This window comes from Tupaia chinensis, unplaced genomic scaffold, assembly GCF_000334495.1.
Source record: "Tupaia chinensis unplaced genomic scaffold, TupChi_1.0 Scaffold000056_1, whole genome shotgun sequence".
NCBI classification, from domain to species: Eukaryota; Metazoa; Chordata; class Mammalia; order Scandentia; family Tupaiidae; genus Tupaia; species Tupaia belangeri.
Window position 1 is genome coordinate 2,929,324 of NW_006159514.1, and position 27,303 is coordinate 2,956,626.

The 27,303-nt window shown below is 37.8% G+C and overlaps 1 protein-coding gene across 1 annotated transcript in view; it reads right to left on the reverse strand.

The window, feature by feature from the left end:
- The window catches only part of UBR3 (ubiquitin protein ligase E3 component n-recognin 3), a 228,920-nt gene that overhangs the window by 125,587 nt on the left and 76,030 nt on the right, over positions 1 to 27,303 (reverse strand). The window contains exons 8-15 of the mRNA XM_014592038.1: positions 26,316 to 26,446; positions 24,693 to 24,921; positions 16,945 to 17,124; positions 16,250 to 16,383; positions 9,373 to 9,459; positions 2,971 to 3,036; positions 2,762 to 2,851; positions 57 to 185 (exon numbers count right to left, since the gene is read on the reverse strand). Coding sequence (XP_014447524.1) covers positions 57 to 185; positions 2,762 to 2,851; positions 2,971 to 3,036; positions 9,373 to 9,459; positions 16,250 to 16,383; positions 16,945 to 17,124; positions 24,693 to 24,921; positions 26,316 to 26,446 — 1,046 coding nt within the window. The remainder of the gene's footprint in view (positions 1 to 56; positions 186 to 2,761; positions 2,852 to 2,970; positions 3,037 to 9,372; positions 9,460 to 16,249; positions 16,384 to 16,944; positions 17,125 to 24,692; positions 24,922 to 26,315; positions 26,447 to 27,303) is intronic.

The following is a 27,303-nucleotide window of genomic DNA, read 5'->3' on the forward strand; positions in this document are numbered from 1 at the left end:
CAGTACAGATGAGACATTCTGCAAAGTACAACAGCTGCATTATCAAGCTGGTTTACCTGTAATAGGTAAATGTCAGGATCAATCATGGAATTACAGAAATGAGACTGGACATAAGTCATGGCTTGTCCTTTGATCTGCAGACCATTTCTGACCCACATATTGCTATGGATTTCAGCAAGGCTTGCCTAGTAACATTAAAAAAAAGTAAATTGGACAAAGGATAAATCATCTAAATTTAATCTTTATACAATCATATATTAAACAGCCATCTTAAAATATTTTATGACTTAATCATAGTATGAGCAATGACATCCACCCTTTTCTGGAGTTTATACATAAGTTTGTCTTCCATGACCACCTCTGGATACATTTATAACAATTTTCATTAAAATCTTTCAGGGGGAAGCAGCAGGTGGCATGATGGTTAAGGCATTGGACACTCCCACATGGCTGACCAAGGTTTGATTCCTGACCTGGTGGCTTGCTCTCTCACTTTCTCTCTCTTTCTCTCTCTCTCTCTCTCTCTCTCTCTCTCTTCAAATTAAAATAAGTGAATAAGTAAAATTTTTAAAAGAAAAAAATCTTTCGGGAAAATCAATGCTTATGTTTCACTCTTTTTCTCCCTCAAAAAAATCTAAGAAATAGGAACCAGCAGTTAGCGTAATGGCTATGTCACTGGACTCCCACGTAGTTGACCACGGTTCACATCCCAGACCCGGTGGATTAAAACTCATGCTGGGCGCGTGTGCATGCGTGCCCAAGATCCCGAGAGGAGAATGGAGAAGGGACTGCAGCGTGGCCATCCCCCCGGGGGGTGATTTCTCGCTTTCTGTCTCTCTGTCTCTCTCTCTCTGTCTGGCGAGCGCATGCGCCCTATAGCAAAATAAAACTCTCCAAAAAAAAAAAAAATCTAAGAAATAAAATGAAAACCTAACATACATAATGCTTAAAGAAACACATCTGGTGGCCAGCTGGTAGTGTGGTGGTTAAGGTGGCTCTGTCCAACATGGCTGACAGCATGGTTCAAGTCTTGGATCTGGCATCTTGAAAAATATGCAGAAAGACAGAGAGAGAGAGAGCACGTGCGTACATGTGTTCAAAATCTTGAAAGGAGGGATAAATGGAGAAGATGGGTTGTAGTATGACCATCTCTCATGGAAAGGGGTGCTTTCTCACTTTTTCTCTCTCTCCCCTGCGAGCACACACACTCTAGTAAATAAAAAGAATGAACGAGAAACAAAACACACTGGAATAAACATGAAATAAAGTTAATTGTTCCAACTCAGTGAATATAATCTACGGTTTTATTTTTTTAATATGCCAGAGGGTGCACACATTCTCCACAGAGTCACAGAGAAAGAGGGAAAGCACCCACTATGGGGCATGGTCATGCAGCAATCCCTTCTCCTCCATCTCTCTCTTTTCAGGGTTTTGGGCACACACGTGTGTGCACCTGGCGTGCTCTCAAGCTGCTAGGTCCAGAACTGGAACTGCACAGTCAGTCATGTGGGATTCAGCCGAGTTAGCCACCACACCACCAGCTGGCCCCAATCTATGTCTTTTTTTTTTTTTCTTTATGGCCATGTGTGCTCACTAGAGCAACAAAGAGAGACAGAAGTCAACCCTCAGGGGAGATAGCCAAGTCGCAACCTCTTCTACTAAATTTTCTGCTCAGGTTTTGGTTACACACACACATGCACCAAGTAGTTTTAAGTCACTGTGTCAGTATTTGAACTACACATGGGAGTCTAGCACCTCAACCACCATGCCACTTGCTGGCCTCAAATCTACACCTTTAATTCACCCTAACTTGACTGTCAATCTAAATTATTATTCATTTTCTAAATAACTGAAAGAAAAGCTCAGATAGAATACATTTACTTAAAATATTGCTCTTTTTATTTTTTTTGGAGAGGTTTTTGCTATAGGGTGCGTGTACTCGCCAGACAGACAGAGAGAGACAGAGAGACAGAAAGCGAGAAATCACCCCCACAGGGGGGATAGCCATGCCGCAATCCCTTCTCATTCTCTTCTCAGGATCTTGGGCACACACGCACACGCGCCCGGCATGAGTTTAAGTCACCGGGTCTGGGACTTGAACCGTAGTCGACTACGTGGGAGTCCAGCGACATAGCCATTACACTAACTGCTAGTCCCAAAATATTGTTAATTCTTCATATATTGATGTCCAGTATCAACTTAAACAAAGCAATCATAACTTTGTTTCTTACTTGTTCCTAACTTTTAAAACTTCAATAATGAACAAGTTTATAATTGCCAAGAAAAACAAACTGAAGTCCAAGTTCCTCTAATGTATCTAACAGGTTGTCCCACAAAATTATGGTACACTGAACGAAATCACAGGGCTTATACATGTTATTTATTTTCCCTTGTTTCTCTTTTCACTTTACACTGGGGAAAGTGAGAAACAAGGAATTGAACTACCCTAAACCACGTGAAAAATAAAACAACAGCACTGAGGCTAAAATACGTTGAGCCTCCTTATGTCCAAAAACAGTACTAAACTCTCCTGTAAGTAAATCTAGTAAAAAGAATTCCTGGAGAAATCAGAATTAAAAGTCAATCTCATAGAGCAAAACATAAGGGAATATAATAGGCAAAAATAGAGTAACATGATTTTTTTAAAAAGATTTTTGAACATTTTGGCTATAACAATGATAAAGACAAACAAATATATTAAAAGAATAATCATTTAACCAAGGAATCGAATTCTAAACTTTTGAAAAGCCTAAATACATACTTGAATTTGGAGTGGGTGAATCATTAGTTTCATTAACATTTCCTGATCTGGTAAAACAGAATCCAAATCTAGTTCTTGACATTTCACAGCCTAAAAATTATGATTAAAAAAAAAGTTACTAATTCAGTACCTAGTTCTGAAAATGAAAAAAAAAAAAGAAAAAAGAGAGAGAGAGAGAAGAAGAACTGAATGATCTAATGCTATCTTACCTTACTCAGGAACATGGCGTAGTAACGATGTAGTGGCAGGTGAAAAGTGACTTGGTTAGGTGCTGGCTAGAACAAACCAACAAAATCCACGAGTCATAAAATGCTTTACAGAAGTTCTAAGAAGGTTTTAAAACCACGCTCTCACCCTAGATTTAAACCTATACTTTTTTATCAAAACTTAAAATTTTAGAAGATACACCTATTTTTTTAAGGTTTTTGTCATAGGGCACAAGCGCTCACCACAGACAGAGATAGAGAGAGGGGAAGTGAGAAATAACCCGGGGGAGGAGTGGGGGTGGCAGAGGGGGTGGCCACACCACAGTCTCTTCTCCATTCTCTTCTCTGGTTTCTGGCCACACACACATACATGTCCAGCATGATTTTCAAGCCACTGAGCTCCAGGACTTGAACCATGGTTGGCCACGTAGGAATCCAGAATTTTAACTACCACACCACCTACTGGTGCCAAGAAGAGATAGGTTTTAATACCTAAGTACAAGTTTCTTATAGAAACTGCCAATTTCTTGGCAGAAATTGTATACTATTTATCTTTGAATCTTTTGAAACATCTAGCATAGATTAATATTTCTTAAACTTCATTAAGCTAAAGCAAATAATCATTATAGAAACAAAGGATGGGATAGATTTCCTTCTACAGTATGCCATTCTGAACTCTTCAAATACATGTGTACCAAACATGATGATAGTAATAAGATTAATAATCACAGCTAATATCAATTGAGAACTTCCAATGTGCCAATCACCATGCTAAGCACTTTATTCATATTACCTCATTCAAACCACATGAGAAAAATCTTAAGGAGTAGAAACTATTAATGTTCCCATTATAGAAATATGGAAATTCAAGCTTAGAAAACTAAAATAATTTAATAAAGTTCAAAAGTAATGAACTAAGGAACTTTCAGGTCATTGGGAAAATCATGAGGCATTTTTGCATAGAAACCATAGAAAAATATGTCATGACTTTCCCGATGACCCAACTGTATATACTGTGGTGTTCTATTCAGAGAGTGAGAGGACTCTGGCCATATTCCTAAACCAAGGGAAAGATGCAGAGTCTTGGATTCCTGCACCAGCTGGTATATTGCTCCTTATATCAGCACCAAACACACCAGCCTTCAAATAGTATGTCAATGACCTTTGGCATCCTTATGAATATTATGAAAATTGTATTTTAAATTTGTGAATCCCATGGATCAAAATATCACTACAGGGCAAAAGTATACCACAGTGTCCTCTTTAATAAATAGAAAAAATTAAAAATTAAAAAGGTATTATTTGTGGCTCATCCCAGGACCTAGTGCTTAAGGAAGCCAGATCCCACATGTTCGATCAGGTTTGAACCCCGTCCTGGCAGCTTGAAAAACATGCCCAGCATGTGTGCATGCCTAAAATCTCAATAGGATGAAGAAATAGAGAAGAAGGGATTGTGGTGGCGTAACCACACTCTCCTGTGAAGTGCTTTGGTTGCACAATGATATGAATACACTTAACATGGGTAAATTATACACCTGAAAATGGTTAAGTTGGTAAATTTTAGGTTATAGGTATTTTACCACAATTAAAAATAAAACTGTAAAAAGCTTGGTCTCTACTACCAAAATATTTAGTAATATATTCTACAGTAACTAGCTAAGTTAGAAACTCCTTTGAAACAAGCATTAAGCATAGAGTAAAAACAGACTCTTTAGAACTAGGCTACAGGGAACCAGCAGTTAGCGTAATGGCTATGTCGCTGGACTCCCACGTAGTCGACTGCGGTTCGCGTCCCAGACCCAGTGGCTTAAAACTCACGCCGGGCACATGTGCATGCGTGCCCAAGATCCCAAGAGGAGAATGGAGGAAAAGGGATTGTGGTGTGACCATCCCCCCTGGGGGGGTGATTTCTCACTTTCTGTCTCTCTGTCTCTCTCTGTCTGGTGAGCGCACGCGCCCTATAGCGAAAACCTCTCAAAAAAGAAAAAGAAAAAGAAAAGGAAAAAAAAAAAAAAAAAGAACTAGGCTACATACATTCAAATCCTGGCTCTATTACCTATAGCTGTGACACATGAGCAAGTTACTTAACTTCTCTGTGTCTAAGCTGCCTGACCTATAAAGCAGGGATAATAACAGTAAGAAGGCTGTGAGGAGTAAGTAAAACAGCATAGGATCCAGTACATATTGCTATTGACTACTAAGCCCCAGACTCTATCTTATCTCAGGGCTTTACCATATCCTAAACTCACGCTGTTCTACAGTGAGAACGTGTACTGTCACACAGACAGGCCACTTCTTCCATCACTTAATATAGTGGTAGTCTTTCGATTTCATTCTCTGCTCTCTATTCTTCTTATGAGTGACTTTATTCAGATTCACAGCATTAACTGATCTACCCAGATAATTACCAAATCTCAGCATAAATCACATTCCTGAACTCCAAATCTTACATTCAGGTGTCTACTAAACATCAACACTTAATGTCCCAGAGGGACCACCAGTCATCACCTTTGCCCTAAAATTCAATCTTCACCAATGTTTCTTTTCCATATTCACAGTAATTTAAATCTGAAGTGTAGACTCCTTCTCACAAACTTCCCACATCTGATGAGGCATCAAACTACATTTACTTTACTTTTTAAGTAGCTCTCTCTCTTATTTTATTTTATTTTAAATTTATTTTGGAGACAAGGTCTTGCTGTGTTTCCTAGGCTAGGCTTGGACTCATGTACTCCTGCTTCAGCCTCACAGGTACTTAGGATTAGAGGCACACATCACCGTGCTTGGCTTTAAGTACCTCTTAAGTCCACTTTCTCCTCTCTCTACACTAACCTATCCAACCTCAACTGCAACCCTCAGCATTTAGCGCCTTTCGGTAGTAGCCTGTGATTCTACTCGTACCCTCCGAAACACCCTTGGTGGTGTCTGTCTAGCTCATAACCCACCAATCCTCTCAGAATGTGTGCCCCTACCCCAGTCACCCCAACCACACACATAAAGCTCTTTCCACTGCCAACAATATAGTTGGAACACAATCAGACAAGGATTTAAGATATGTAGACTTATTTAAGTAGGTGGCCTGGTGGTTAGGCCACTTGACTCCCACATGGCTGACCACAGTTCAAGCCCCAAACCTAGTGGCTTGCTTTCTCACTTTCCTTTTTTCTCTCTCTCTGTCTCTCTCAAGACAAATTAAAAGGTAAATACTAAAAACAAGTAAAATTAGATGATTTAAAAAAAAAAAAGTATGTGTGCTCAAGACCCAGAATCATCAGTATTTACTACATAACTATAGGAAAGTCATTTAATATCTTCACATCTACACTTCGTACCAATAAAAAAAAGGATAGGGATAATATAAGCTTGTAAACAACAATGAAAGAATTTAAACACCATAGATAACATACTATTTGATTCATTAAGCTCTCATTTTCTCTATTCTACTTATTTTCTATTTTGCCTTATATTTAGTCTACTTACTCTCTTCTAGTTATTTATTTTTAGAGAGATTTTTGCTGTAGAGCACATCAGCTTGTCAGAAAGACAGACAGAAAGTGAGAAATCACCCACCAGGGGGAATGGCTACACCACAATCCCTTTTTCCCCAGTATCCTCTTGGGATCTTGGGCACATACACACAGGCCTGGCATGAGTTTTAAGCCACCAGGACTCGAACCATGGTCAACTACCTGGGAGTCCAGGGATGTAACCATTATGCCATCTGCTGGTCCACATACATATATTCTTAACTTCTGTATACTATGATGGTCTAGATGTTGCAACACCTCAACAGTGAAGAACACACCTAGCACTTAAATCTTGCTTTCTAAACACTGTTTTCTACCGAAGCTAACCAGTCATTCCCTTGAAGAAATCACTGATTCCAGGAATGAGATGGGGGAACCATAAGGAAGATCTTAAATATCTGTTGGGGCAGAAAGCATGGAAATACTAAAAGAATAACGTGACAAGAACAAGGACAGAGAAGCCAGTTTGGCCAGGTTCTTGCTGAACATATCTGACACCATTATATAATAATAGTAATGAACTATAACCAATGAGATAAAATAGAAAGTATGAATTCTACAGATAAAAACAAATGAACGAGGGGGCTTGTAGGGTAGTGTGGAGGTTAAAGCACTGGATTCCATGTGGCACACAATTTGAGACCCAGACTCAGAGACTTGAAAATCGCATTGGGCACATGTGTGTGCATGCCCAGAATACTGAGAGGAGAATGGAAGAGAAAGGACTGTGGCATGCCCATGATCTTCCCTGGAGGGTGATTTCTCGTTCTCTCTATCTCCCTTTGGTGAGCACATGCGCCCTATAGCAAAAACTAAAACATAGTAATAATAAAAATAAATAAAATGAAAAACTGGATGAAGAAAAATTATATACATTTGAATGGTTTCAAAGTATATCCTCACAAAATATTTTTAAAAATAATTATGTTTTAATTTTATTTATTCATTATTTTAATTTGACCAGAGACACACACATATAGAGAGAAAATGAGTAGCAAGCCACCAGGTCCGGGACTTGAACCATGGTCAACCATGTAGGAACATCCAGCACCTTAACCACCACACCAACTGCTGGCCCCCTCACAAAATATTTTTAAACAATGAAAACAAAAGGGACCAGCAGATCGTGTAATGGTTATGTCGCCAGACTCCCACATGGCTGACTGTGGGTCAAATATTGGACCTGGGGGCTTGAAACTCATGCCAGGCATGTGTACGTGCATGCCCAAAATCCCGAGAGGAGAATGGAGAAGAATGCAGCATGGCCATCCCCACTGGGGAGTGATTTCTCTTTGTCTCTCTGTCTCTCAACGAGTATATGTACTATATAGCAAAAATCTCTCTTAAAAAAAAAAAAATACAGTGAAATCAAGAGTACATTTATGGTGATATCCACTAGGTGCCACCCTCCTCTCGGGAACATTATCAGTAATAGAACGAAGTCAAATCATACATAACCAGATAGGATGGAATGAAACGATTACAGCATCACCTCTGTACCCTCCTGGAAAAGATAATAACCTAAATCTAATCACAAGACAAACCCACATAAAGTGACATTCTGCAAAATAACTGATCTGTACTCTTCAAAAATATCCATTCTGAAAGGCCAGGAAAAACTAAAAAACTGTTCGAAAAAGAGACTAAAAACACGATAATGAACACCAACATGCAATTCTAAACCAGATCCTTTTGCTATAAAGATCATCATTGGATAATCAGTAAAATATAAATGACTTCTAAGGATTAACCTAAGCATCAAATGGTCATAATATACTAAGATTTTCATAGTTATATTCTGGTTATATGGACAATATCCTTGTTTGTAGGAAATATACACTTAAGTATTTGGCAGTAAAGGGCATCAATGACTTAACTCTCAAACAGTCCGGGAAAAGAAAGTTCTTTGTAATTAACTTTGTAATAAACTTTTACTTGTGTTAAAATTTTTAAAAGGAAAAGAAAAGAAAGACAATTTGCCTCTTCTGCACATTCACACATAAACACATACAATAGCAGGGGTTCTATCTGCCCAGGGTTCAGAAATCAGATGAGAAAGTTGGGGGGAACTGTCTAAAACATGGTCTTCTTTCAGAGCGAAATATTCTCTACCTCATGGGAGGAATGGAAAGGACTTCAGATGATAAGCTTGGCTAACAGATAAAAGCATCATTTGGTTCAATTTATACTAACAAGTCCTATGACAATTCTTCTTAATTCATTATTAATAATAATCGCTTTTGTTCAAGACCATCTTTTCATATTTTGGCAAGGAGAACACTGCCCAGTTACTAAAGTTGTGATACTCCTACCAATCTCCCCTGACTCGATGCACTGTCACTATTACCTCTTCAACTAAAACCAGGAACCAGCAGATGGCACAATGGTTGTGTTGTTGGACTCCCACATAGCCAACTGCTGTTCAAGTCCCAGACCCAGTGGCTTGAAACTCACGCCAGGCACATGTACATGCATGCCCAAAATCCCAAGAGGAGAATGGAGGAGAAGGACTGCAACATGGCCATCCCCCCTTGGAGGTGATTTCTTGCTTTCTTTCTCTTTGTCTCTTCGGCAAGCACACGTGCCCTATAGCAGAAATTTCTCTTAAAAGAAATTGTCACTCCTGAAAAATAATGAATCATATACACTTAATATGCAAAAGAAGTTGTATCTCTCTTTCCCAGGAAATAAACAGTCATGATTAGTATGCTCTTGAATCTCTTAAATGCCCCTTTCAACTACTTTTTTAAAACCTAGTAATAATATGTTCATTGTCACTTCTTTCTCTTATCTTATGAAAAGATACTATTTTCAATACTGAATGAGATCTAACACATCTTTTCTTAAATATTTTTACATATATCAAAAATATACATACCTCATCTACAAAGTTAATAGCATCAAACCAGTCTTGAAGAGCTTCAAGGCAATATCTAACAACATTCCGGGTATATTCTTGAGTTTCCTAAAATAGTAAGTTACACAAATTTTATAATGTATAAACATGTATACTTTCGATATGAAATTATATGCAATACATCAAAATAACTGTATACAACTACATATAATGGTAAATGCATGTATTTTCAAGATAATCACTACATTTGCCATTAAAGAAATAATCCCTTTACAAACTAAAAGTAACAAAAATGAAAATATGACAAATATGAAAATTAAAGAACACAATATGCCTTTATGTAATATAGTCCTAAGACTTTATCAAACCTGAGACAGATTTTAAACAGATTTAAATCAACTTCCATTTCAAGAGACTCCAAAATATTACAAATTCTTTAATGTTTCTGTTTAATGGGATCAGGGTTTTTTTCAAGTTGATATAAAAGTACTGCAAATGAATAGTGGAGATGGTTGTACTGTGGATGTATTCAATGTTACTCAATTGCACACTTAAAACATGGTTAAAGTTGTAACTTTGTTATATTTTACATAATAAAAACACAGGAGGCCAGAACACATGAATACTCTAAGTAGACTGTGAATATCCTAGCTTGCAAAAAGATATTGAAGAGAAATGAGAAATATCCACTGAAGTAAGAGCATCAAAAAAGACAATTAAGTAGTCCTCCATTTTTTGTGGAGAACATATTCCAAGACCCCACTGGATACCTAACACTACAGATATTACCCTACATACACAGCATTCTCCATCTAAGGATGTTTTGAACAACAAAACATGAGAGTGGTCCCATAATATTCTATTTTAAATTATTTATTTAACTTTATTTATTATTATTTTAAATTTGCCACAGAGCACATACGTTCACCAGAGATAGACAGAGAAAGAGCAAAAGAAAGCAAGAAAGCAAGCTGCCAGATCCAGGACCCGAATTGCAGTCAGCCATGTGGGAGATCAGCATGCCACCTGCTGGCTCTGGTACCATAATAATCTAATAGACTATCTCGCAGTTTTGTGTAAATACACTCTGTGATCTGCACAACCATGAAAACACCTAACAACATATTTCTCAGAATATATGCTCATCATTAAATTACGCATGACTGCACTGTTTTTTTTTTCTATACAAATGTAACTATGATAAAGTTTAATTTATAAAAAAGGCATAGTAAGAGATGAACAGCAATAAATAATAAAAGAACAATTATGACAATATACTGCAATAAAAATTATGTGGGTGTGCTTGTTCTCTGTCTCTCAAAATATCTCATTATACTATACTCACCTATTTTCAGAACACAGTTTACCATGGCTAACTGCAAGTAACTGAAAACCCAGAAAGCAAAACCATGGATAAGAGTGGATTACCTACTATATAATGTTTTATGGTAAAATGAATTCACTGAAATAGGCAGGTATAAAATTAAATAGAAATACACCTCCTGATAAACTCTCTTACAAAAAAAAAAAAAAAGGCAACAGATTTGAATAGACATTTCTCCTAAGAAAATGCAAATGGCTAGCAAGCTCATGAAGTTACTCAGTAGCATGGGAAACTGCAAATCAAAGCCACAGTGAGATACCACTTCACAACCACTAGGAAGCATATAATTTTTTAGTGTGAAATACAAAGTGTAACAAGGGTTTAGAGAAACTGGAGCCCTCGTACATTGCTGAGGATAACATAAAATGGTGCAGCAGCAATGAGAAAACAGTTTAGCAGTTTCTTGGTAAATTGAACTTATCATATTACCAAGCAATTCCACTATCTACTCAGGTGCACTGAAAACATGTTCACACGTGAATCATACACAAATGTTCACAACCCAAATGTCCATCAACTGATGAATGGACAAATAAACTGTAGTATATCCCTACGGTGAAATATTTTTCAGCCGTGAAGAGGAATGGGACACTGACACAATGCTCCAACTTAGGAGGACCTTAAAAACATTACACTAGGTGAAAGATGTCAGACGCAAAAGGCCACATAATGTAGAATTCCATTTATATGAAATGTTTAGATCAGGTAGATTCATAGACCCAGAAAGCAGAGTAGTGGTTTCCAGGGGAGTAGGGGAGGTCAGAATTGGGAGGTATGTGGTTTTCTTTAGTGTCTTAGAAGTATTCTGGAACTAGATAATGGTAGTGATTGTACAACTCTGAATAGACTGCAGCCACTAAGGGTACACTTCAAAATAGTCAGAATCTTATGTGAATCTAATCTGAATTAAAAAAAGTTTTTAAAAAAAGGTATTTTGGGGCATCAATGTATAATGCCAAACTAAAGGCAGCATTAAAGTCAAAGAGGTTAAACTCGTAAGCTACCTATATAAACTATGCTGTGCTAGGAACCAGCTGGTGGCATGGTGGTTAAGGGCCCTGGAATCCCACATGGCCAACCGCGGTTTAAATCCGGACCTGGCAGCTTGCTGTCTCACTTTCTCTCTCTCCTTCTCTTCCTCTCCCTCTCCCTCTATCCCTCTATCCCTCTATCCCTCTCTGGTCAAATTATAATAAATAAAATAATTATTTGGGCTGACAGGTGGCATGGTGGTTAAGGGTGCTGGACTCCAACGTGGCCAATCACGGTTTGAGTCCAGACCTGCTGGCTTGCTTTCTCTATTTCCCTTTCTCTCTCTGTCTCTAACTAGTCAAATTAAAAACTAATAATAACAAATGGAATTAAATAAATGTTTTTAGAGATAAATAAATGTTGTGCCTTTTTGAAAAAGCTGAAAGTTTCATATTAATTCTTGACTTACCCCTCACTGTACTCATGTCTCCATCTCTTGTCAGTTTTTTTTTTAACATGACCATGCAGGATCATCTATTTCTGCTGCCACCATCCAGACCAAATATCATTTATCTGGTCACCTGCCAATTCTCTCACCATCTATCTTATATGGGATTTATCTTTTTTTTTTTTTTAAGTTTGCTATAGGGTACATGCACTCATAGGAAAGAGACAGAGAGAGAAGGAAAGAAAGTAAAAAAAGCATCTCATGGGGGGATGGCCACATCACCATCCCCTCTCCTCCATTCCTTTCTTAGGATTTTGGGCCACATGCACACTCACCCGATGTGTTTTTCAAGCCAGTGGGTCTAGGATCCAAACCACAAGTCGGTCAGGTAGGATCCAGCTGTCTTAACTACCATGCCACCTGACAGATACTGGATTTATGTTATAAAAATATTACTCTATACATCCAGTTCTTTACCATAAACAATCTGTCAAAAAAATTTAGATGGCAGATAATTCATGGGTTAAAAAAACTTTTTTTAAACTTTTCTCCTCCCTGATCAAAGAGAGCTTTTATTTTTGTTTGTTTTTGTTTTTAGGATTTTTGACATAGGGTGCATGTGCTCACCAGAAAGAGACAGTGAGAGAGAAAGCAAGAAATCACACCCCCACCTCTAGAAGGATGGCCATGCCATAGTCCCTTCTCTTCCATTCTCCTTTTGGGATTTTGGGAATACACACACACACGCTCAACATGATTTTCAAGCCACTAGGTCTGGGACTCAAACCATGGTCAACCATGTGGGAATCCAGTGCCTTAACCAATATGCTACCTGCCAGCACTAATAAAGAAACATTTGAAACCAAATGTTCTCCCATTTTTTCAAGGGTTTGGACAACAGGGTAGTATAACACTCTCTTAATATAAGTGTAAACGAGTGCAACAGTGCTGGAGAACAATTTGACAAGTAGGTAGCAAGTGTCTTTAAAAAGGCAACCAGTTAATTTTATTCCTAAATACAGTAAATTTAATAATCATGATAAGATCATCTCTCTCCCATCTCCACACTACTATCACCCCACCCAAAAATTATTCAATATATATGTTGACTACTTAACAGTTTAATAACCCTTAGCAAATCAAATTTCGAGTCTCAGTTTCTCTGTATGTAAAAATAGGTATAATATTTCCTAACTTCCATTACTGTTATAAAGAAGCAAAGGGTCAGGGAGGCAAAACATTAATGGCATAAAGAGGTATGGTATTATCTGTTGAAGATATTTTGTAGTTTTATCAACAGTAATAGGGAGAAATGTTCACCTGTTGAAATAACCATTATGTGGGGGATCAGCAGTTAGCGTAATAGCTATGTTGCTGGACTCCCACGTAGTCAATCGCGATTCGCATCCTGGACCCGGTGGCTTAAACTCACGCCGGGCGCGTGTGCGCCCAAGATCCCGAGAGGAGAATGGAGGAGAAGGGATTGCGGCGGGACCATCCCCTCTGGGGGGTGATTTCTCGCTTTCTGTCTCTATGTCTCTCTCTGTCTGTCTGGCGAGCGCACGCGCCCTATAGCAAAAACTTCTCCAAAAAGAAAAAAAAAAAAGAAATATCCATTTTGTAAGACAAATACTAATGTGATTGAATATATGGAAGAAAATGAAATGAAAAAAAATTTTAAATAATAGAAAAAAAAGAAGCAAATAAAATTATGTATATCAAATGCTCTTTGTCATAGTTAATAAGCTAAGCTAGCTGACAAGTAGTTAAGTGCTCCAAAGAATAAAGACAGCTCTTCGACCAATTCTGTACAACCTGAAGTTGCCACCGATGGAGTTTTTGAAACTTATTTCTTCCCCTCAGAAGGCAGATATTTATAGAACTCTACAGTCTACCTCTTATTAATCCATAGTATTAAAGAAACAGATGCTTTACTGACTAAACTATCCGGGTAGTATTGCTTTTTTAACTAGCCCTTAAAATTTTTTTAGGAATCTACTAGTATTCAAAACAATCATACAAAAATGGTAATTTATCAAGTGAAGAGTTTTCTTATATGTTGCTTAATCTTTAGTTCATATTGTCTAGTGGAGAATGTAAACAAACAACTTTTCTTTTTATTTTAAACAAAGGTTTCTTTCTTTTTCCCCCTTTTTTTTTTTTTTTTGAGAGGTTTTTGCTATAAGCTGCATACACTCTCAAGAGAGACAGAGAGACAGAAAGCAAGAAATCGCCCCCCAGGGGCGATGGCCATGCCGCAATCCCTTCTCCTCCATTCTCCTCTCAGGATCTTGGGCATGATGCACACACGCCCGGCGTGTGGGTCCCACTGGGTCCGGGACTGGAACCACAGTCAACTACATGGGAATCCAACAACACAGTCATTACACAAAATGCTGGTCCCAATAATAAGGTTTTTTCTATTAATAGTTCACACTTCTAAAATCTGATAGCGCTGCTGCTAAAAAGCACTGGACATTCCTACTTTAGAGACAATTAAAGAAAAGTGTGATTAAAGAGTGCTGGTTCTAAAATCAGATGGGTTTGCTTTCAAATTCAGCCTCCACATACAGCTATGTCAAGTTGAGCAAGTTACTTAACCTCTGAAAGAAAGGGATAATGCTTCTTACATAACAGGAGATGCTATGAGGATTAGATGAGATTGTAATGTACCTAGATTTATGTCTCACATAGTGTTTTTGCGCATCGAGATATGTCTTATCTTGGAACTAGGTCCTCCTTTCACTAAGAAATTGCTCTCTCAGTTATGGCCAGCACAATTTGAGCCTGTTTTCTTTCTATTCTTCAGTTCTTGGATTAAGGGAACCACAGCATTGCAGTCCTGGCCTTCGATGCTGAGAAATAAAAAATTGCCTAGAAAAATAATTTCTAATTATCATAACTATAACCTCATAATCCAAGTTCATCCTAGACATGGTTATCAGAATCCTCCTCCTTAAAAATTGATCTTTTCATTGCAATATCTTATCAACCCACTTTCCTAAATCACTCTTCTGTTGGCTTACATAAAACCACATCCTTCTGGTTTTCTCCTCTGATATCTGAATGTCCTTTCTTCACAGTTTACAGCTCCTCTCCTACTTGATCACACCCTATTCCCTGGTGATAAGTACCACCTATACATCAAAGGGTCTAAAAGGTATTGGGCCATCAGAAAAGTCAGGATGCATTTTTGCACAGAAAAATAAACCATGGGTTTTCTGACAACCTAATATAACCTCAGTCCAGACTAATCTTGTGAGCATGAGACTCATACCCAATTTCCCATCCATTACTTGAATTCTTCACAGATATCTTAAATGTAACATACCTAAAACTAACTTTGATCTCTCTAAACTTGCTTTTTCTATTGTCTTTTCCATTTCTGTAAATACCATCTCTGTTCCTAGTTACTCTCTCTTCCTCATCAGTAGCATAAATCCATCATCAAGTCTATTGACTCCATCTCCAAAATACATCTAGAATTCCAAAAATGTATCTTGAGTACATGTTACCTGAATTTCATGTTTATTATCACTGCACCTTTTTTTTAATAATTATAATTATTATTACTGTGCTTCCTCATAAAGACTAATAGGCTATATTTCATGGAATCCATATATCAAAATATTAGTCAAGTCCTGAGTTTAAAAAAGGTCAGAGGATTCCATTATTTTGGATTGCCCCAGGTTTCTGGAGACTCATCAAACCAATGCATTTGTAATACAAGGCAATAATTGTGTGAAACATGTGCTGATTTTGTACTTAGAATCTTAAAACTGTAAACTTTATTGAGGATCATCTTTCCCCTGAAAGGCAGGAAACATCAGGCAACTGATAATGGGTCAAATGAAATCAGAAAGAATGTGCGGGCTTATGAATTTCCAAGACTATACAACAGGGGCCAAACTGAGAAGATCTGATAATATAAATGAACTCCGACCTGCCTGAGAATAAAAATCACTGCATCAGGTCAGCTTACACAAAGCTAAATCAGTTTGAACCAGAATTTAAGACAAACCAATGTTTCCACAACTCTTCTCTAAGTAATTATTTTTAAAGTAAATACGGAAATCAATGAATCTCTAACATACCCTAACTTTACAGTGTGATAAGAGCCCCCACATTGGCTGTGCACAGGCCTCCAGCTCAGCAGCAAAGGCAGCATAGTAGGTCTGAGACTCAAATTCCACATGCTCATTTAGTTCTCGCTTGTTCAAGTTCATACCTTACAAAAATTAAAGCAGAAATAAACCTTGGTAAGTAGAAGAAAACATTCAGGTTAAAAATCAGGTAAACGATGTCCCAGTATCAAATACATTTTTGTGTGCAAATAACATGGTCTGTATAGAAATAACTACTAAAAATGAAATAATCCAGTCCTTTCAGAATTATTTACGGACTAGGTTTTCTTAGAAATACTTTGTGATTTCTCTCTTATATATTTTAACTGAACATTTTTAAATAAGAAAGTCAAAATAATTTTAATTGATGCTAGTTGAAAGTTTATGAAAATATGATTCTTTCTTGGAGAATCGATTGCACATTTCTGGATCAATGATTTAAAATGCTAAAAAGAAACTACACTCCTGTCTTTTTAATAGTTTAATATTTTTCCTAACTCCCTGATATGTTTTCATGAACAATTTATTAACATATTTACAAATAATATTAATTAAAATAATGAGAAATTTCATGTGTAATCTGAATGTTGTGCTATTCTAATTTAATAGTTAGGCACTGGGTATTTTGTAAACCAAAAGACTTAGCAAAAAAGGGAAATTCATACCTTGAAAGAAAGATACAAAGTTCATCCACGTAACTAACAAACCATGGTCCTCCAAAAATCTCTTAGCCACACTTTGATGAGAAAGAATATTAATAAAATCACTAACAAGAGGCCAGTAAGTGTTATTCTTCAGTAATGCTTCTCCACAGTTCACTACCACATGTAAACTATTTTCTTCATCTAAAAAAGATACACAAAGCCCAAAAATAAGTGTTTATAATAAAAACTTTACCAACAATACAGAATATTGTACACTTTAGAATCAGAGGCACCTAAAGTCAAATCTCAGCCTGCCATCTAATATGGATATGGCTTGAGGCATGATATTTAGATTCTCTAAATCAATTTCCTCATCTCTAAAAAGAAAACAAAAAAACACGTATCTTAAAGGAATTAGAGGGGCCAGCAGATACTTAGTAGTTAAGGCACTGGACTCCCACATGGCTGACCACAGTTTTGAGCCCTGAAACTAGTGGCTTGAAAATCACACCAGGCACATATGCGTGCATTCCTAAAATCCCAGGAGAATGGAGAAGTGACTGTAGCTGTAGCCATCCCCACCAGGGGGGTGATTTCTCACTTTTGCTCTCACTATAACTCTCTGGCAAGTGCACATTACCCTTTGGCAAAAACCTTTTAAAAAATAATAAAAAGGAATTAGAAGAGATGTTAACATAAAGCACTTAGCACGTCATTATGGTAATTGGTATCACAAGTCCAATACGGTACATTATGCTGACCTAGCCATATGTTTTTAAAATCTTTTCTTGAGGGACCAGAAGATGGCATAATGGTTATGTTGCTGAACTCTGACATGGCCGACCATGGTTTGAGTCCTGGACCCAGCAATTTAAAACTCATGCTGGGTGCATGTGCACACATGCCCAAAATCCCTAGAGGAGACTGGAGAAGGGATTGCAGTGTGGCCATCTTCCCTGGTGGATGACTTCTTACTTTCTGTCTCTGTCTCTCTCTCTCTCTTTCTGTCTCTCTGTCTCTCCAGCAAGTACACCCACTCTATAGGAAAAATCTCTTTCAAAAAATTTTAAAAACACCTTTTCTTGGAGAGTTTTTGGTTTGGTTTTTTTGTTTTTGTTTTTTTTGTTGTTGTTGTTCTGTAGGGTGCGTACGCTCGCCAGAAAGACAGAGACAGACAGATAGAAAGCAAGAAATCACCCCCCCAGGGGGGATGGCCACGCTGCAATCCCTTCTCCTCCACTCTCCTCTCGGGATCTTGGCACGCACACACACGCACCCGGCGTGAGTTTTAAGTCACGGGGTCCGAGAAGCGAACCGCGGTCGAGTCCAGCGACATAGCCATTACGCTAACTGCTGGTCCCACCTTTTCTGATTTTGATAATATAATGTGTAATTTCAGCTCCAATCAATAAAACATTTTGATCTCTAGATTAATTTCATTCCATCTTATCATTCAAATATATATGATTTGAAGTGATAGATATATATCCTTTTCTTTTTTTTTTCCCAGAAGGTGCATGTGCTCTCCAAAAACAGACAGAGAAAAAAGAGAGAGAAAGCACCCCCTTGGGCCTGGTCATATTGCAATCCCCCTTTTCTCTATTTTTCCATCCTGTCAGTTCTGGGGAATTCATACACACAATGGCATGGTTTTCAAACTTCTAGGGCTGGGATATGAACTGTGGTTGGCCATGTAGGATTCAGCTCCCTATGCAAAGTGCTTAACCCCTGTGCTAAGGGGCTAACCCATTGAGTGATATATACTTAACTGCTTTCTTCTATTCAAAGAATAGGTGAATATAATGTTTTAGCAAAAAGTATTTCAAAGATAAAAGAACAAAAACACACATAAATGCCTCAAGGCTTTAAGAAGTGCTCAAAGTTTAAATACATTGTTGGGAGGAAAAATTAGGCAAATACAAAATCTTTATCTCTAAATATTATTAGTGTGTATTAGCTCTTAACCTATTCCAACTAAACTGGTTCCTTAACTGACCAACAGTAAGGAGACGGCCACGCCCATAAAGCACACTAACCCATAACATACAGGATGCTCAGGCTCGCAGACTGCTCTGACACACAAGCTGAGGTGTATGATTATTTGTATCTGTTAATGCTACTTGTTCTTTTCAACCATAATTATAGAATTTAAATCTAAAGAATATGAATTAATGAAATATAAATACATAAAGATGTTATAGAAACTGGATCATATGCTTTTAAGAGAATAAAAATAAGAACAAGGAAAAAAAGCTTAAACACCTTGGAACAGAAAAGTCATAAAAGTATAGAAGTATTTTAGCACTCAGAATGCTTCACAAATATATTTATATTTATATTCTAACTATTTTAAAGAAGCTAAAACTGGAATTCACAGATGATACTTGAAACATGTGGTTTATGTAAGAAAAATGAGAGAGAACTCCAGTCAAGGAAACCATATCCTGAAAATGCTGTCCCCAAAATTGGAAGATGGGACAATAAATATGCATTTCTGTGTTTTAAATTAACATACAATTTTTAGGGTATATATGTATCATTTTTAATGATTCCTCACTTTAACCAACTTTTTCAACTAACCAGCTTTATCTGTCAAACACAGTAAGAGGGCCCACACTGTACATGGGCATGTGTGCCAGCTGGAAAAGAAAAAGGGAAAGTGAGAAAGTGCCCCCTCCCCACAGTGGAATGGCCATGTTCAATTCCTTCTCCATTTTTCCCTCCCTTTAGGATTTTACACACACTCGCCCAGTTCATTTATCAGGTTGCCAGGTCCAGGACTCAAACAAGGAGGTCAGTCATGTGGGATCCAGCTGCCTTAACCACCATTCCATGGACTGGCCCTGTACTATACTTCTTCATTTCCACACATTAAACTTATGTTTCAAATCATGAAATCATTTCACCACACTTTTTTTTTTTTAATTTTGGGCAGATATCACATGCATATTCCAGAGAGAGAGAGAGACAGAGAAACAGAGAAGGAGCCGAAGAAAGCAACACCCAAACCCACCCCCATTGTAGCATACAGCAATTCCTTTTCCTCCACCTCTACCCAACTGGGGTCCTAGGCATGCACACACACCTGCCAGCATGTTTCTCAAGTTGCTGGAGACAGGATTTGAACTGTGTAGTTGGCCATGTGGGATCCAGCTGCCTTAACCACCAGGTCACAAAGCCAGCCCATCACCCAACTTTTAAGTTTAACTATGTATATGAACAGAACCCATAGAAATTGAGTATACTCTCTTTCAGTGCTTCTCAGTGGATGAAAGGGATATAAATGAATGAGTGAGTGGGGGTTAGGGACCTTTTACAAATTACTGCTGGCTGAGATTGGAAAAAAACAACTCCATGGTTGACAATTACTGCCACTGTGAGCTGGTAAGCCATTGATACTGATGAGGCAAGGCTGAGGGATGTTGGGATTTAAAAAAAGAATCTAAATAAAAAGTTGAGAATCACTATTCTATTTAATTGAAACTAGAAGATAAATAAGCAGAGCATAATTAAGCAAAATCACTATTTACCTTACACTGCTTTAAATACTACTGTTCTTGTGAAAAACACCTCAGAATCTTTAATGAAATAAAATTATTAGGATTTCTATTTTTATCCAAACTGGTACTGTCCTCACTATAGATATAGAGAGCAATGATTCAGTGATTAAAGAAATTCATTATCAAAAAATGTTTACTGAAGGGACCAGCAGTTAGCATAATGGCTATGTCGCTGGACTCCCATGTAGTCGACTGCGGTTCAAGTCCCAGACCTGGTGGCTTAAAACTCACGCTGGGCGCGTGTGTGTGCGTGCCCAAGATCCCGAGAGGAGAATGGAGGAGAAGGGATTACGGCGTGGCCATCCCCCCTGGGGGGTGATTTCTCCCTTTCTGTCTCTCTGTCTCTCTCTGTCTGGCAAGCGCACGCACCCTATAGCAAAAACCTCTCCAAAAAAAAAAAAAGAAACCTAACTAACTAAATAAAATAATTCTTTAAAAAAAGAAATGTTTACTGAACATCTACTGAGGGCCATGTATTCTACTAAAACTCAAAGAATAAAGTGGTAAATAAATAGTTATATGGTCTCTCTTTCCGCTGAGATTAACATCTGAGAAGACAGAGTATAGAACTGTAAGAGGAAAGTCACAAGGAGTCATAAGAACAAATATAGCTTCTCTACAATAAAGAAAAGACTCCTGAGGCCAGCAGGTGGCATGGTGGTCAGGGTGCTGGATTCCACATAGCCGACTATGGTTCAAGTCCTGGACCTGGCAGCTTGCTTTCTCACTGTCCCTACCACTATCTCTGGTGAATACACATGCCCTATAGCGAATTAAAAAATAATAATAATTAATGAATATTTTTAAAACCTCATGAAATCCTATTTTTTTAAAAAGGAACTCTTGAAAAGAAAGTTATATTGAGGACCAGCCTCATAGGACAGCAATTTAACACATACAGAGGAAGCTAAATCCCACAGGGCCAACCAGAGTTAGGTGCCAGGCATACATGCATGCCCCAGATCCTGATGGGATGGAGAACTGGGGGACAGAGGACTCCAATGAAACCAGACCCATAGGGGATACTTTCTCTCTCTGTCTCTCTCTTCTCCCCCATCCTCTTCTCTTAAGTAAGCACATGTACCATCTGACATAATTTTTTTTTAAGTTTTTGACATAGTGCATGTGCACTCACCAGAGACAGAGAAAGTGAGAAATCACACACCCGCCCCCCCCCTCAAGGGGGGAGGATGTCCACATCACAATCTCTTCTCTTCCATTCTCCTCTTGGGTTTTTGGACACACACACATACACATACACACACACACATACCCAGCGTGATTTTCAAGGTCTGGAATTTAAACCTTGGTCAGCCATGTGGGAGTCCAACACGTTAAGCACCACACCATCTGTGGTTCCCCAACTCTGGCATAATTTTTTTTTTAAAGGAAATAATACTTTAAACTGAGATCTATATATGAAGGAAGCAGGAATTAAGGTTAAATAAGCTAGGGCTGGAAAAGCAAATGCTGCCTTAGGCAGAAGGAGCCATTTTAAGAGAAGGTCCGAATCACCTGGGCAAGAAAGTCGAGGACAGGTGGTGCAGAAGATGGACAGCACGAATGAGGCCAGAGGGCCTTACAGACCTGCGTTAGGGGTCTGGAGTTCACATGTAGGGCCATCAGAAATGTGGGGGGGTGGGGGTTGAGAGAGGGACAATGAGCAGATGTGAAGTGTGGAAAGTGACTGAAGATGGATGGTAATAACTGAAGATACGAGGCTTCCAATAGTAATGGCCTGAACTACGGGAGGGGCGTGAAGATGCAGAGATGAAGAGAAGTGGCTATGTAATGATACATGGAAGGTTCAAAGGACAGAACTGGTAACTTCTACTCCTAAGGTCTGTTACCTCTACAAAATATAGAAACAAGTCCTAGACTTTCAGGTTAAACAAGTGTCTAGTTAGACAGCAGTATCAAAATACATGTACCTGGGCCAGCAGGTGGTGCAAAGGTTAAGGTAGCTGGTTCACATATGGATGAAGGCGTGGTCAGAGTCCCAGACCCAGTAGCTTAAAATACATGCTGGGCATGTGTGCATGCGTGCCAAAAATCCCACATGGAAAGAGGAGGAGAAGGGACTGCAGTGTGGTCATCCCCCCAAGGGGATGCTTTCTCACTTAATTCTCTCTTTCTCTAGTGAAGTGCATGTGCCCTATAGCAAAACTTAAAAAAATAAATAAATAAAAAAGCTCGGGTGCTCATACATATACACACAAACATACATAAACACACACACACACACACACAAGATAACTTGGCAGAGAAATGATGAGTGTGTGTTGTGGATGCTATGTGTCTGGGGTGCTTATAGACAAGAAAGAACACAGTCCTGCAAGTATTTTGATTTAGAAGGTGGAAGATGATCAACCTGGGATTATAAGCATTTACAGACATTCCCTTGGTTATCTAATGCATGGTTTCAAATTCTATTTTAAACTTTTTCAAACTAAACTTCAGGGACACAGAAAATTATGAGTTATGTGTGGAAGACACAGTAGCATAGTATAGAAATGAATACAATGAAGTATAAGGTGGGGATCAAGTAGGACAAGAACTTTTTCCATTTAGTCTTCAGCTATTGCTATGGCCATGTAAATTTCTATTGTATCAGACTTTATATTTACTAACAGTATAGAAAAAAATTTAAAACACTGTCTAACAATTTAAACAAAGCTGGAGTCCATTAGAAAATAAAATGAGGTCCAGCCACGATAGCATGTACTGGTTGACACTACCACTTGCAGACTGAGGACTCATGGGAGGCCTGGATTCAATTCCCCATTCACCCTAAAAGGCCAGGCATATTGGCATACACCTGTATACCTGGCTACTTGGATGCTGAGGCAAGAGGACTGTGACACAACTAGACTCCATTTTAAAAAATAAAAACTAGGTCCATGGTCTGGTGGCTAAGGGAGCCAGATTCCACAAGGCCAACCACATAGGACGAATCCTGGACAAGGCAGCTTTAAAAACACACCAGGAGCATGTGTGCACACATACACTCATATGTGCACATGCACCAAATCCCAAGGAGATGGAGAAATGGAGAAGGGATTATGACATGACCAAACCCAGTTGGAGGTGCTTTTCCCCTCTCCCTCTTTCTGTCTCTCTCTGGAAAACTGAAATAATAAATTAATTTTAAAATAGAAGGACAGTACAGAGAGATCTTATTGTAATACCCATGGTTAGTTGTGCATAGTTCAATATATTTAAAGCTCATTCTTGTAATGTAAATATGGGGAAGTTTATGGTGCTTTCAGAAAAGCATTAAATATATATCATGACATGCTATACCAATACCAAAAGAGGAAAAAACACCATGTTGAACTGTGAAGGCTCCCTTCAGCTTGGAAAAAATGTAATCTACTGAGATAGATGGCAGGATGTTGTAATGAAGGAAAAGAGAGTGCAACAGGATCAGGCCCTCTGGGAGTACTTTCTCTCTCTCTCTCGTTCTCTCTCTCTGTCTCTCTGTCTCTGTCTCTGTCTCTTTCTCTCTCTCCCGCCCACAGACACACACCATCTGGCATAAAAATTTAAATAAATAATAGTGAGTCAGCAGGCACATAGATTAAGGCAGCTGAATCCTACATGGCCAACTGCACAGTTCAAGTCTGTGACCCAGTGGCCAGCACATATGCATATGTGCTCAAAATCCCAAGAGGAAAATAAAAAAGAAATTGAAGTGTGGCCATCCCCCATTGTGGGTGCTCTCTCACTTTCCCACACACTCTCTCTCTCTCTCTGGAGAGCACACACATATCCTATTACAAACTAAAATAAATAAATAATAATACCTAAGGCTGACAGTAAACAATGTATGATAAAAAAATAAGAAAAAGTCTAATAAAAGAATGGATAAATTATGGTATAGCCATATTAATATCCAAAATTATTAAAATACATATTCTTGACATGTGCACTATATAACATTTTTAAAGATCATATTTATATCTATAAATATAATTATTCACATAAAAAGATAGAAAAGAATTACAGCAAACTGTTAACAGTTACTTTTGAATGACAATGCTAAGTGATTTTAAGTTTTTCTTTACACTGTGGAAATTTTTCAAAAATTTCTTTAACAAGTATGTATTATACATATTCTATTTTTAAAGTTAGTTTCAAACATATAAGTTGATTTTAAGGCTATACAACATATACTAATAGAACTGGTGAATATAATTCTGAGTTTACCTTGTAGCTCACTTTTAATAAGGCAACTCTCCATCATGTATAATAGCACAGTGACCATAATATCCAGCAGCTGACACTCTTCTGTTACCTGTCTGGCTAGCTCCTCATTGCTGAACAACTGAACACTAATATGGACAATTCTATTAGACATCGTATCTGATTCATGACTTTTCTTCAGTGTTTTCATAATGAAAGCATAATGCTGAACAAAAGTTTTTGTAAAAGCAACCTGTAAAAATTTTTAAGTAGACAGAAAAAAAAGTTAGCTTAACTTTCCATTTAAAACATGTTTCAATATTATATTAGCATTTTAAAGCTATTATGAGCTCAGGATGATGTCTAAGGTAACCAAAAAATAATTTCAGTGATGATGGTAGTTTTAAGTCACATTTTCATTTTTTGAAACATTAGCTAAATTCTTTAATGGATAAAAACTTTTAATTAGCATTTTAAATTATCAAGTTTTAAAGCAATTACAAACACTGTGGTTTAAGAATACAAAATTTCACTTTGCTCACAAATATATCAATTATTACAGTCAATGTGTCTTTGTTCTACCAACTGTTTCTACCTATTGTAACAACAAAATCTAACTGTAACAAAATCTCAGCTAAAAACCATCACAGCAGATCTACCATCAAAGCAGATTTAAAATACCAGAACAAGTGAATCAGTGTAAATACTCCAAATACCTTCTCTTATTTCTCTGTTTCTTTTCTTCCCTCTCCTCCCCTCTCCCCGTTTCTCTCTCTCTCTATCTCTCTCTGCCAAGTGCATATGCCCTCTGACAATCAAAAAAGAAAGAGAGAAAGAGAGGGAAAAGAAAAGAGAAAATAATAAAAATAGGAATACAGAAAAACAGTCTCCTACTTTGAGGGAAAGCTGATCACTAATCTGACTAAATGCTCTCCATTATTACTTTGATTTATTCTTAGTTCCTTTCTGTATTACATATATACTTTCTCTGTTTTTTTCTTAAAAGCAGGTTAAAAAAAAAAAAAAAAAACACCGAAAAATGGAAAAATGGTTCCATTAAAGTGTCACTCCTCATATACACCATAAGAACTATAGCATACTTTACTTTTTTTTTCATGTACTGAGCTGAGTCACTTTGCCTTAACAAAGATGCTAACAGGTAGGTCCAGATCCTCTGAGACTAGAAACTTCACCTACCTACCTATATTTGTACATGAGTTAATGTTCTCTAACGATTATACCTGGCACTATGCCAGCTTTTCCCATGTCTAACCCCACAATCTAAATTCAGTTGTTCCCATTAAACATGCTCATGGTACCTTGTACCCCTCCATCAAAGAACTTAGAACAATTTGTAACTACATACTAGTTTCTGTAGTTGTGTTTTTAATGTTCTCCCCAAGCAATCTCTCTGACCAAGTTCCATGCAGAAAGGCAACCCTTTGGAATTTTGCTTTGCCTCAAAGCTAAAACAGCATGCTTCAGTGTAGACCCTGTGTTAGCAAGAGAACCAGCTAATGCCCCTTCATAATGTTATATCAATCCTCAACTAAGAAACTTATCAAAAGAATTTAGTAATGAAAAACAAAAACAAAAACAAAGAAAGGGAAGCAAAATTCAGAAAGATGAAAAAATTTATATAGATACCTTATATTCTTGATCTGGAAGCATGTTTAGTAAGAAAGTTACCATCTTCTGAGGAAATTCATACTTTATAGTCCAAAATAACAGTTCTTCTAGGAAGCTCTTATGTTTCAAAACATCCATTATAGATTGATCTGTACAAGAAAAAGAAAATTTGTCTCTTAATAATTTAAGTTGTTCATCTCATTTAAACCTTACTGTAATTAATAATCAATCAACCACAAACATCTGAATGCATTTAAAATTAAGGATACCCTTTCAAATGCAATGATATGGGCCCAGACAGCGGCAGAGTGGTAACACTAGACCCACATAGGTCCTGGGTTCACAGGCAGGGATCTCTGAAACTTGACAGGCAAACACATACATGGCCCATGATATAGGCCAGCCAAGACTAGGTGCAGACTGCAAAGTGAAAACCTTGTTTGGGATGTTTATTTCTTTGTCTCTGTCTCTCTCTCTCTCTAAAAAAAAAAAAAGCTAACTAAATAATTTTTTGGGGGGGGACAGGTTTTTATGCTATAGGGCAAGTGGGTTCACCAGAAAAACAGAGGGAGACAGAGAGTCAGAAAGTGAGAAATCACACCCTGGGGGGATGACCGCACTGCAATTCCTTCTCCTCCATTCTCCTCTCGGGATCTTGGGCACACACGCCCATGCGCCCAGCATGATTTAAGCCATGGGGCCTGGGACTTGAACTGCGGTCGACTACATGGGAGTCCAGCGACATAGCCATTATGCCAACTGCTGGTTCCCACTAAATAAATTCTTAAAAATAATAAAAATAGAGGCCAGCAGGTGGCATGGTGGTTAGAGGCACTGGATTCCCACATGGCCAGTCATGGTCTGAGTCCCGGACCTGATTATTTGTTTTCTCACTTTCTCTTTCTCTCTGTCTCTCTGGTCAAATTTAAATAATAACAAGTGGAATTAAATAAATAAATAATTCTTTTTTAAAAAAACAAACAAAAATAATGCAATGATAATACTG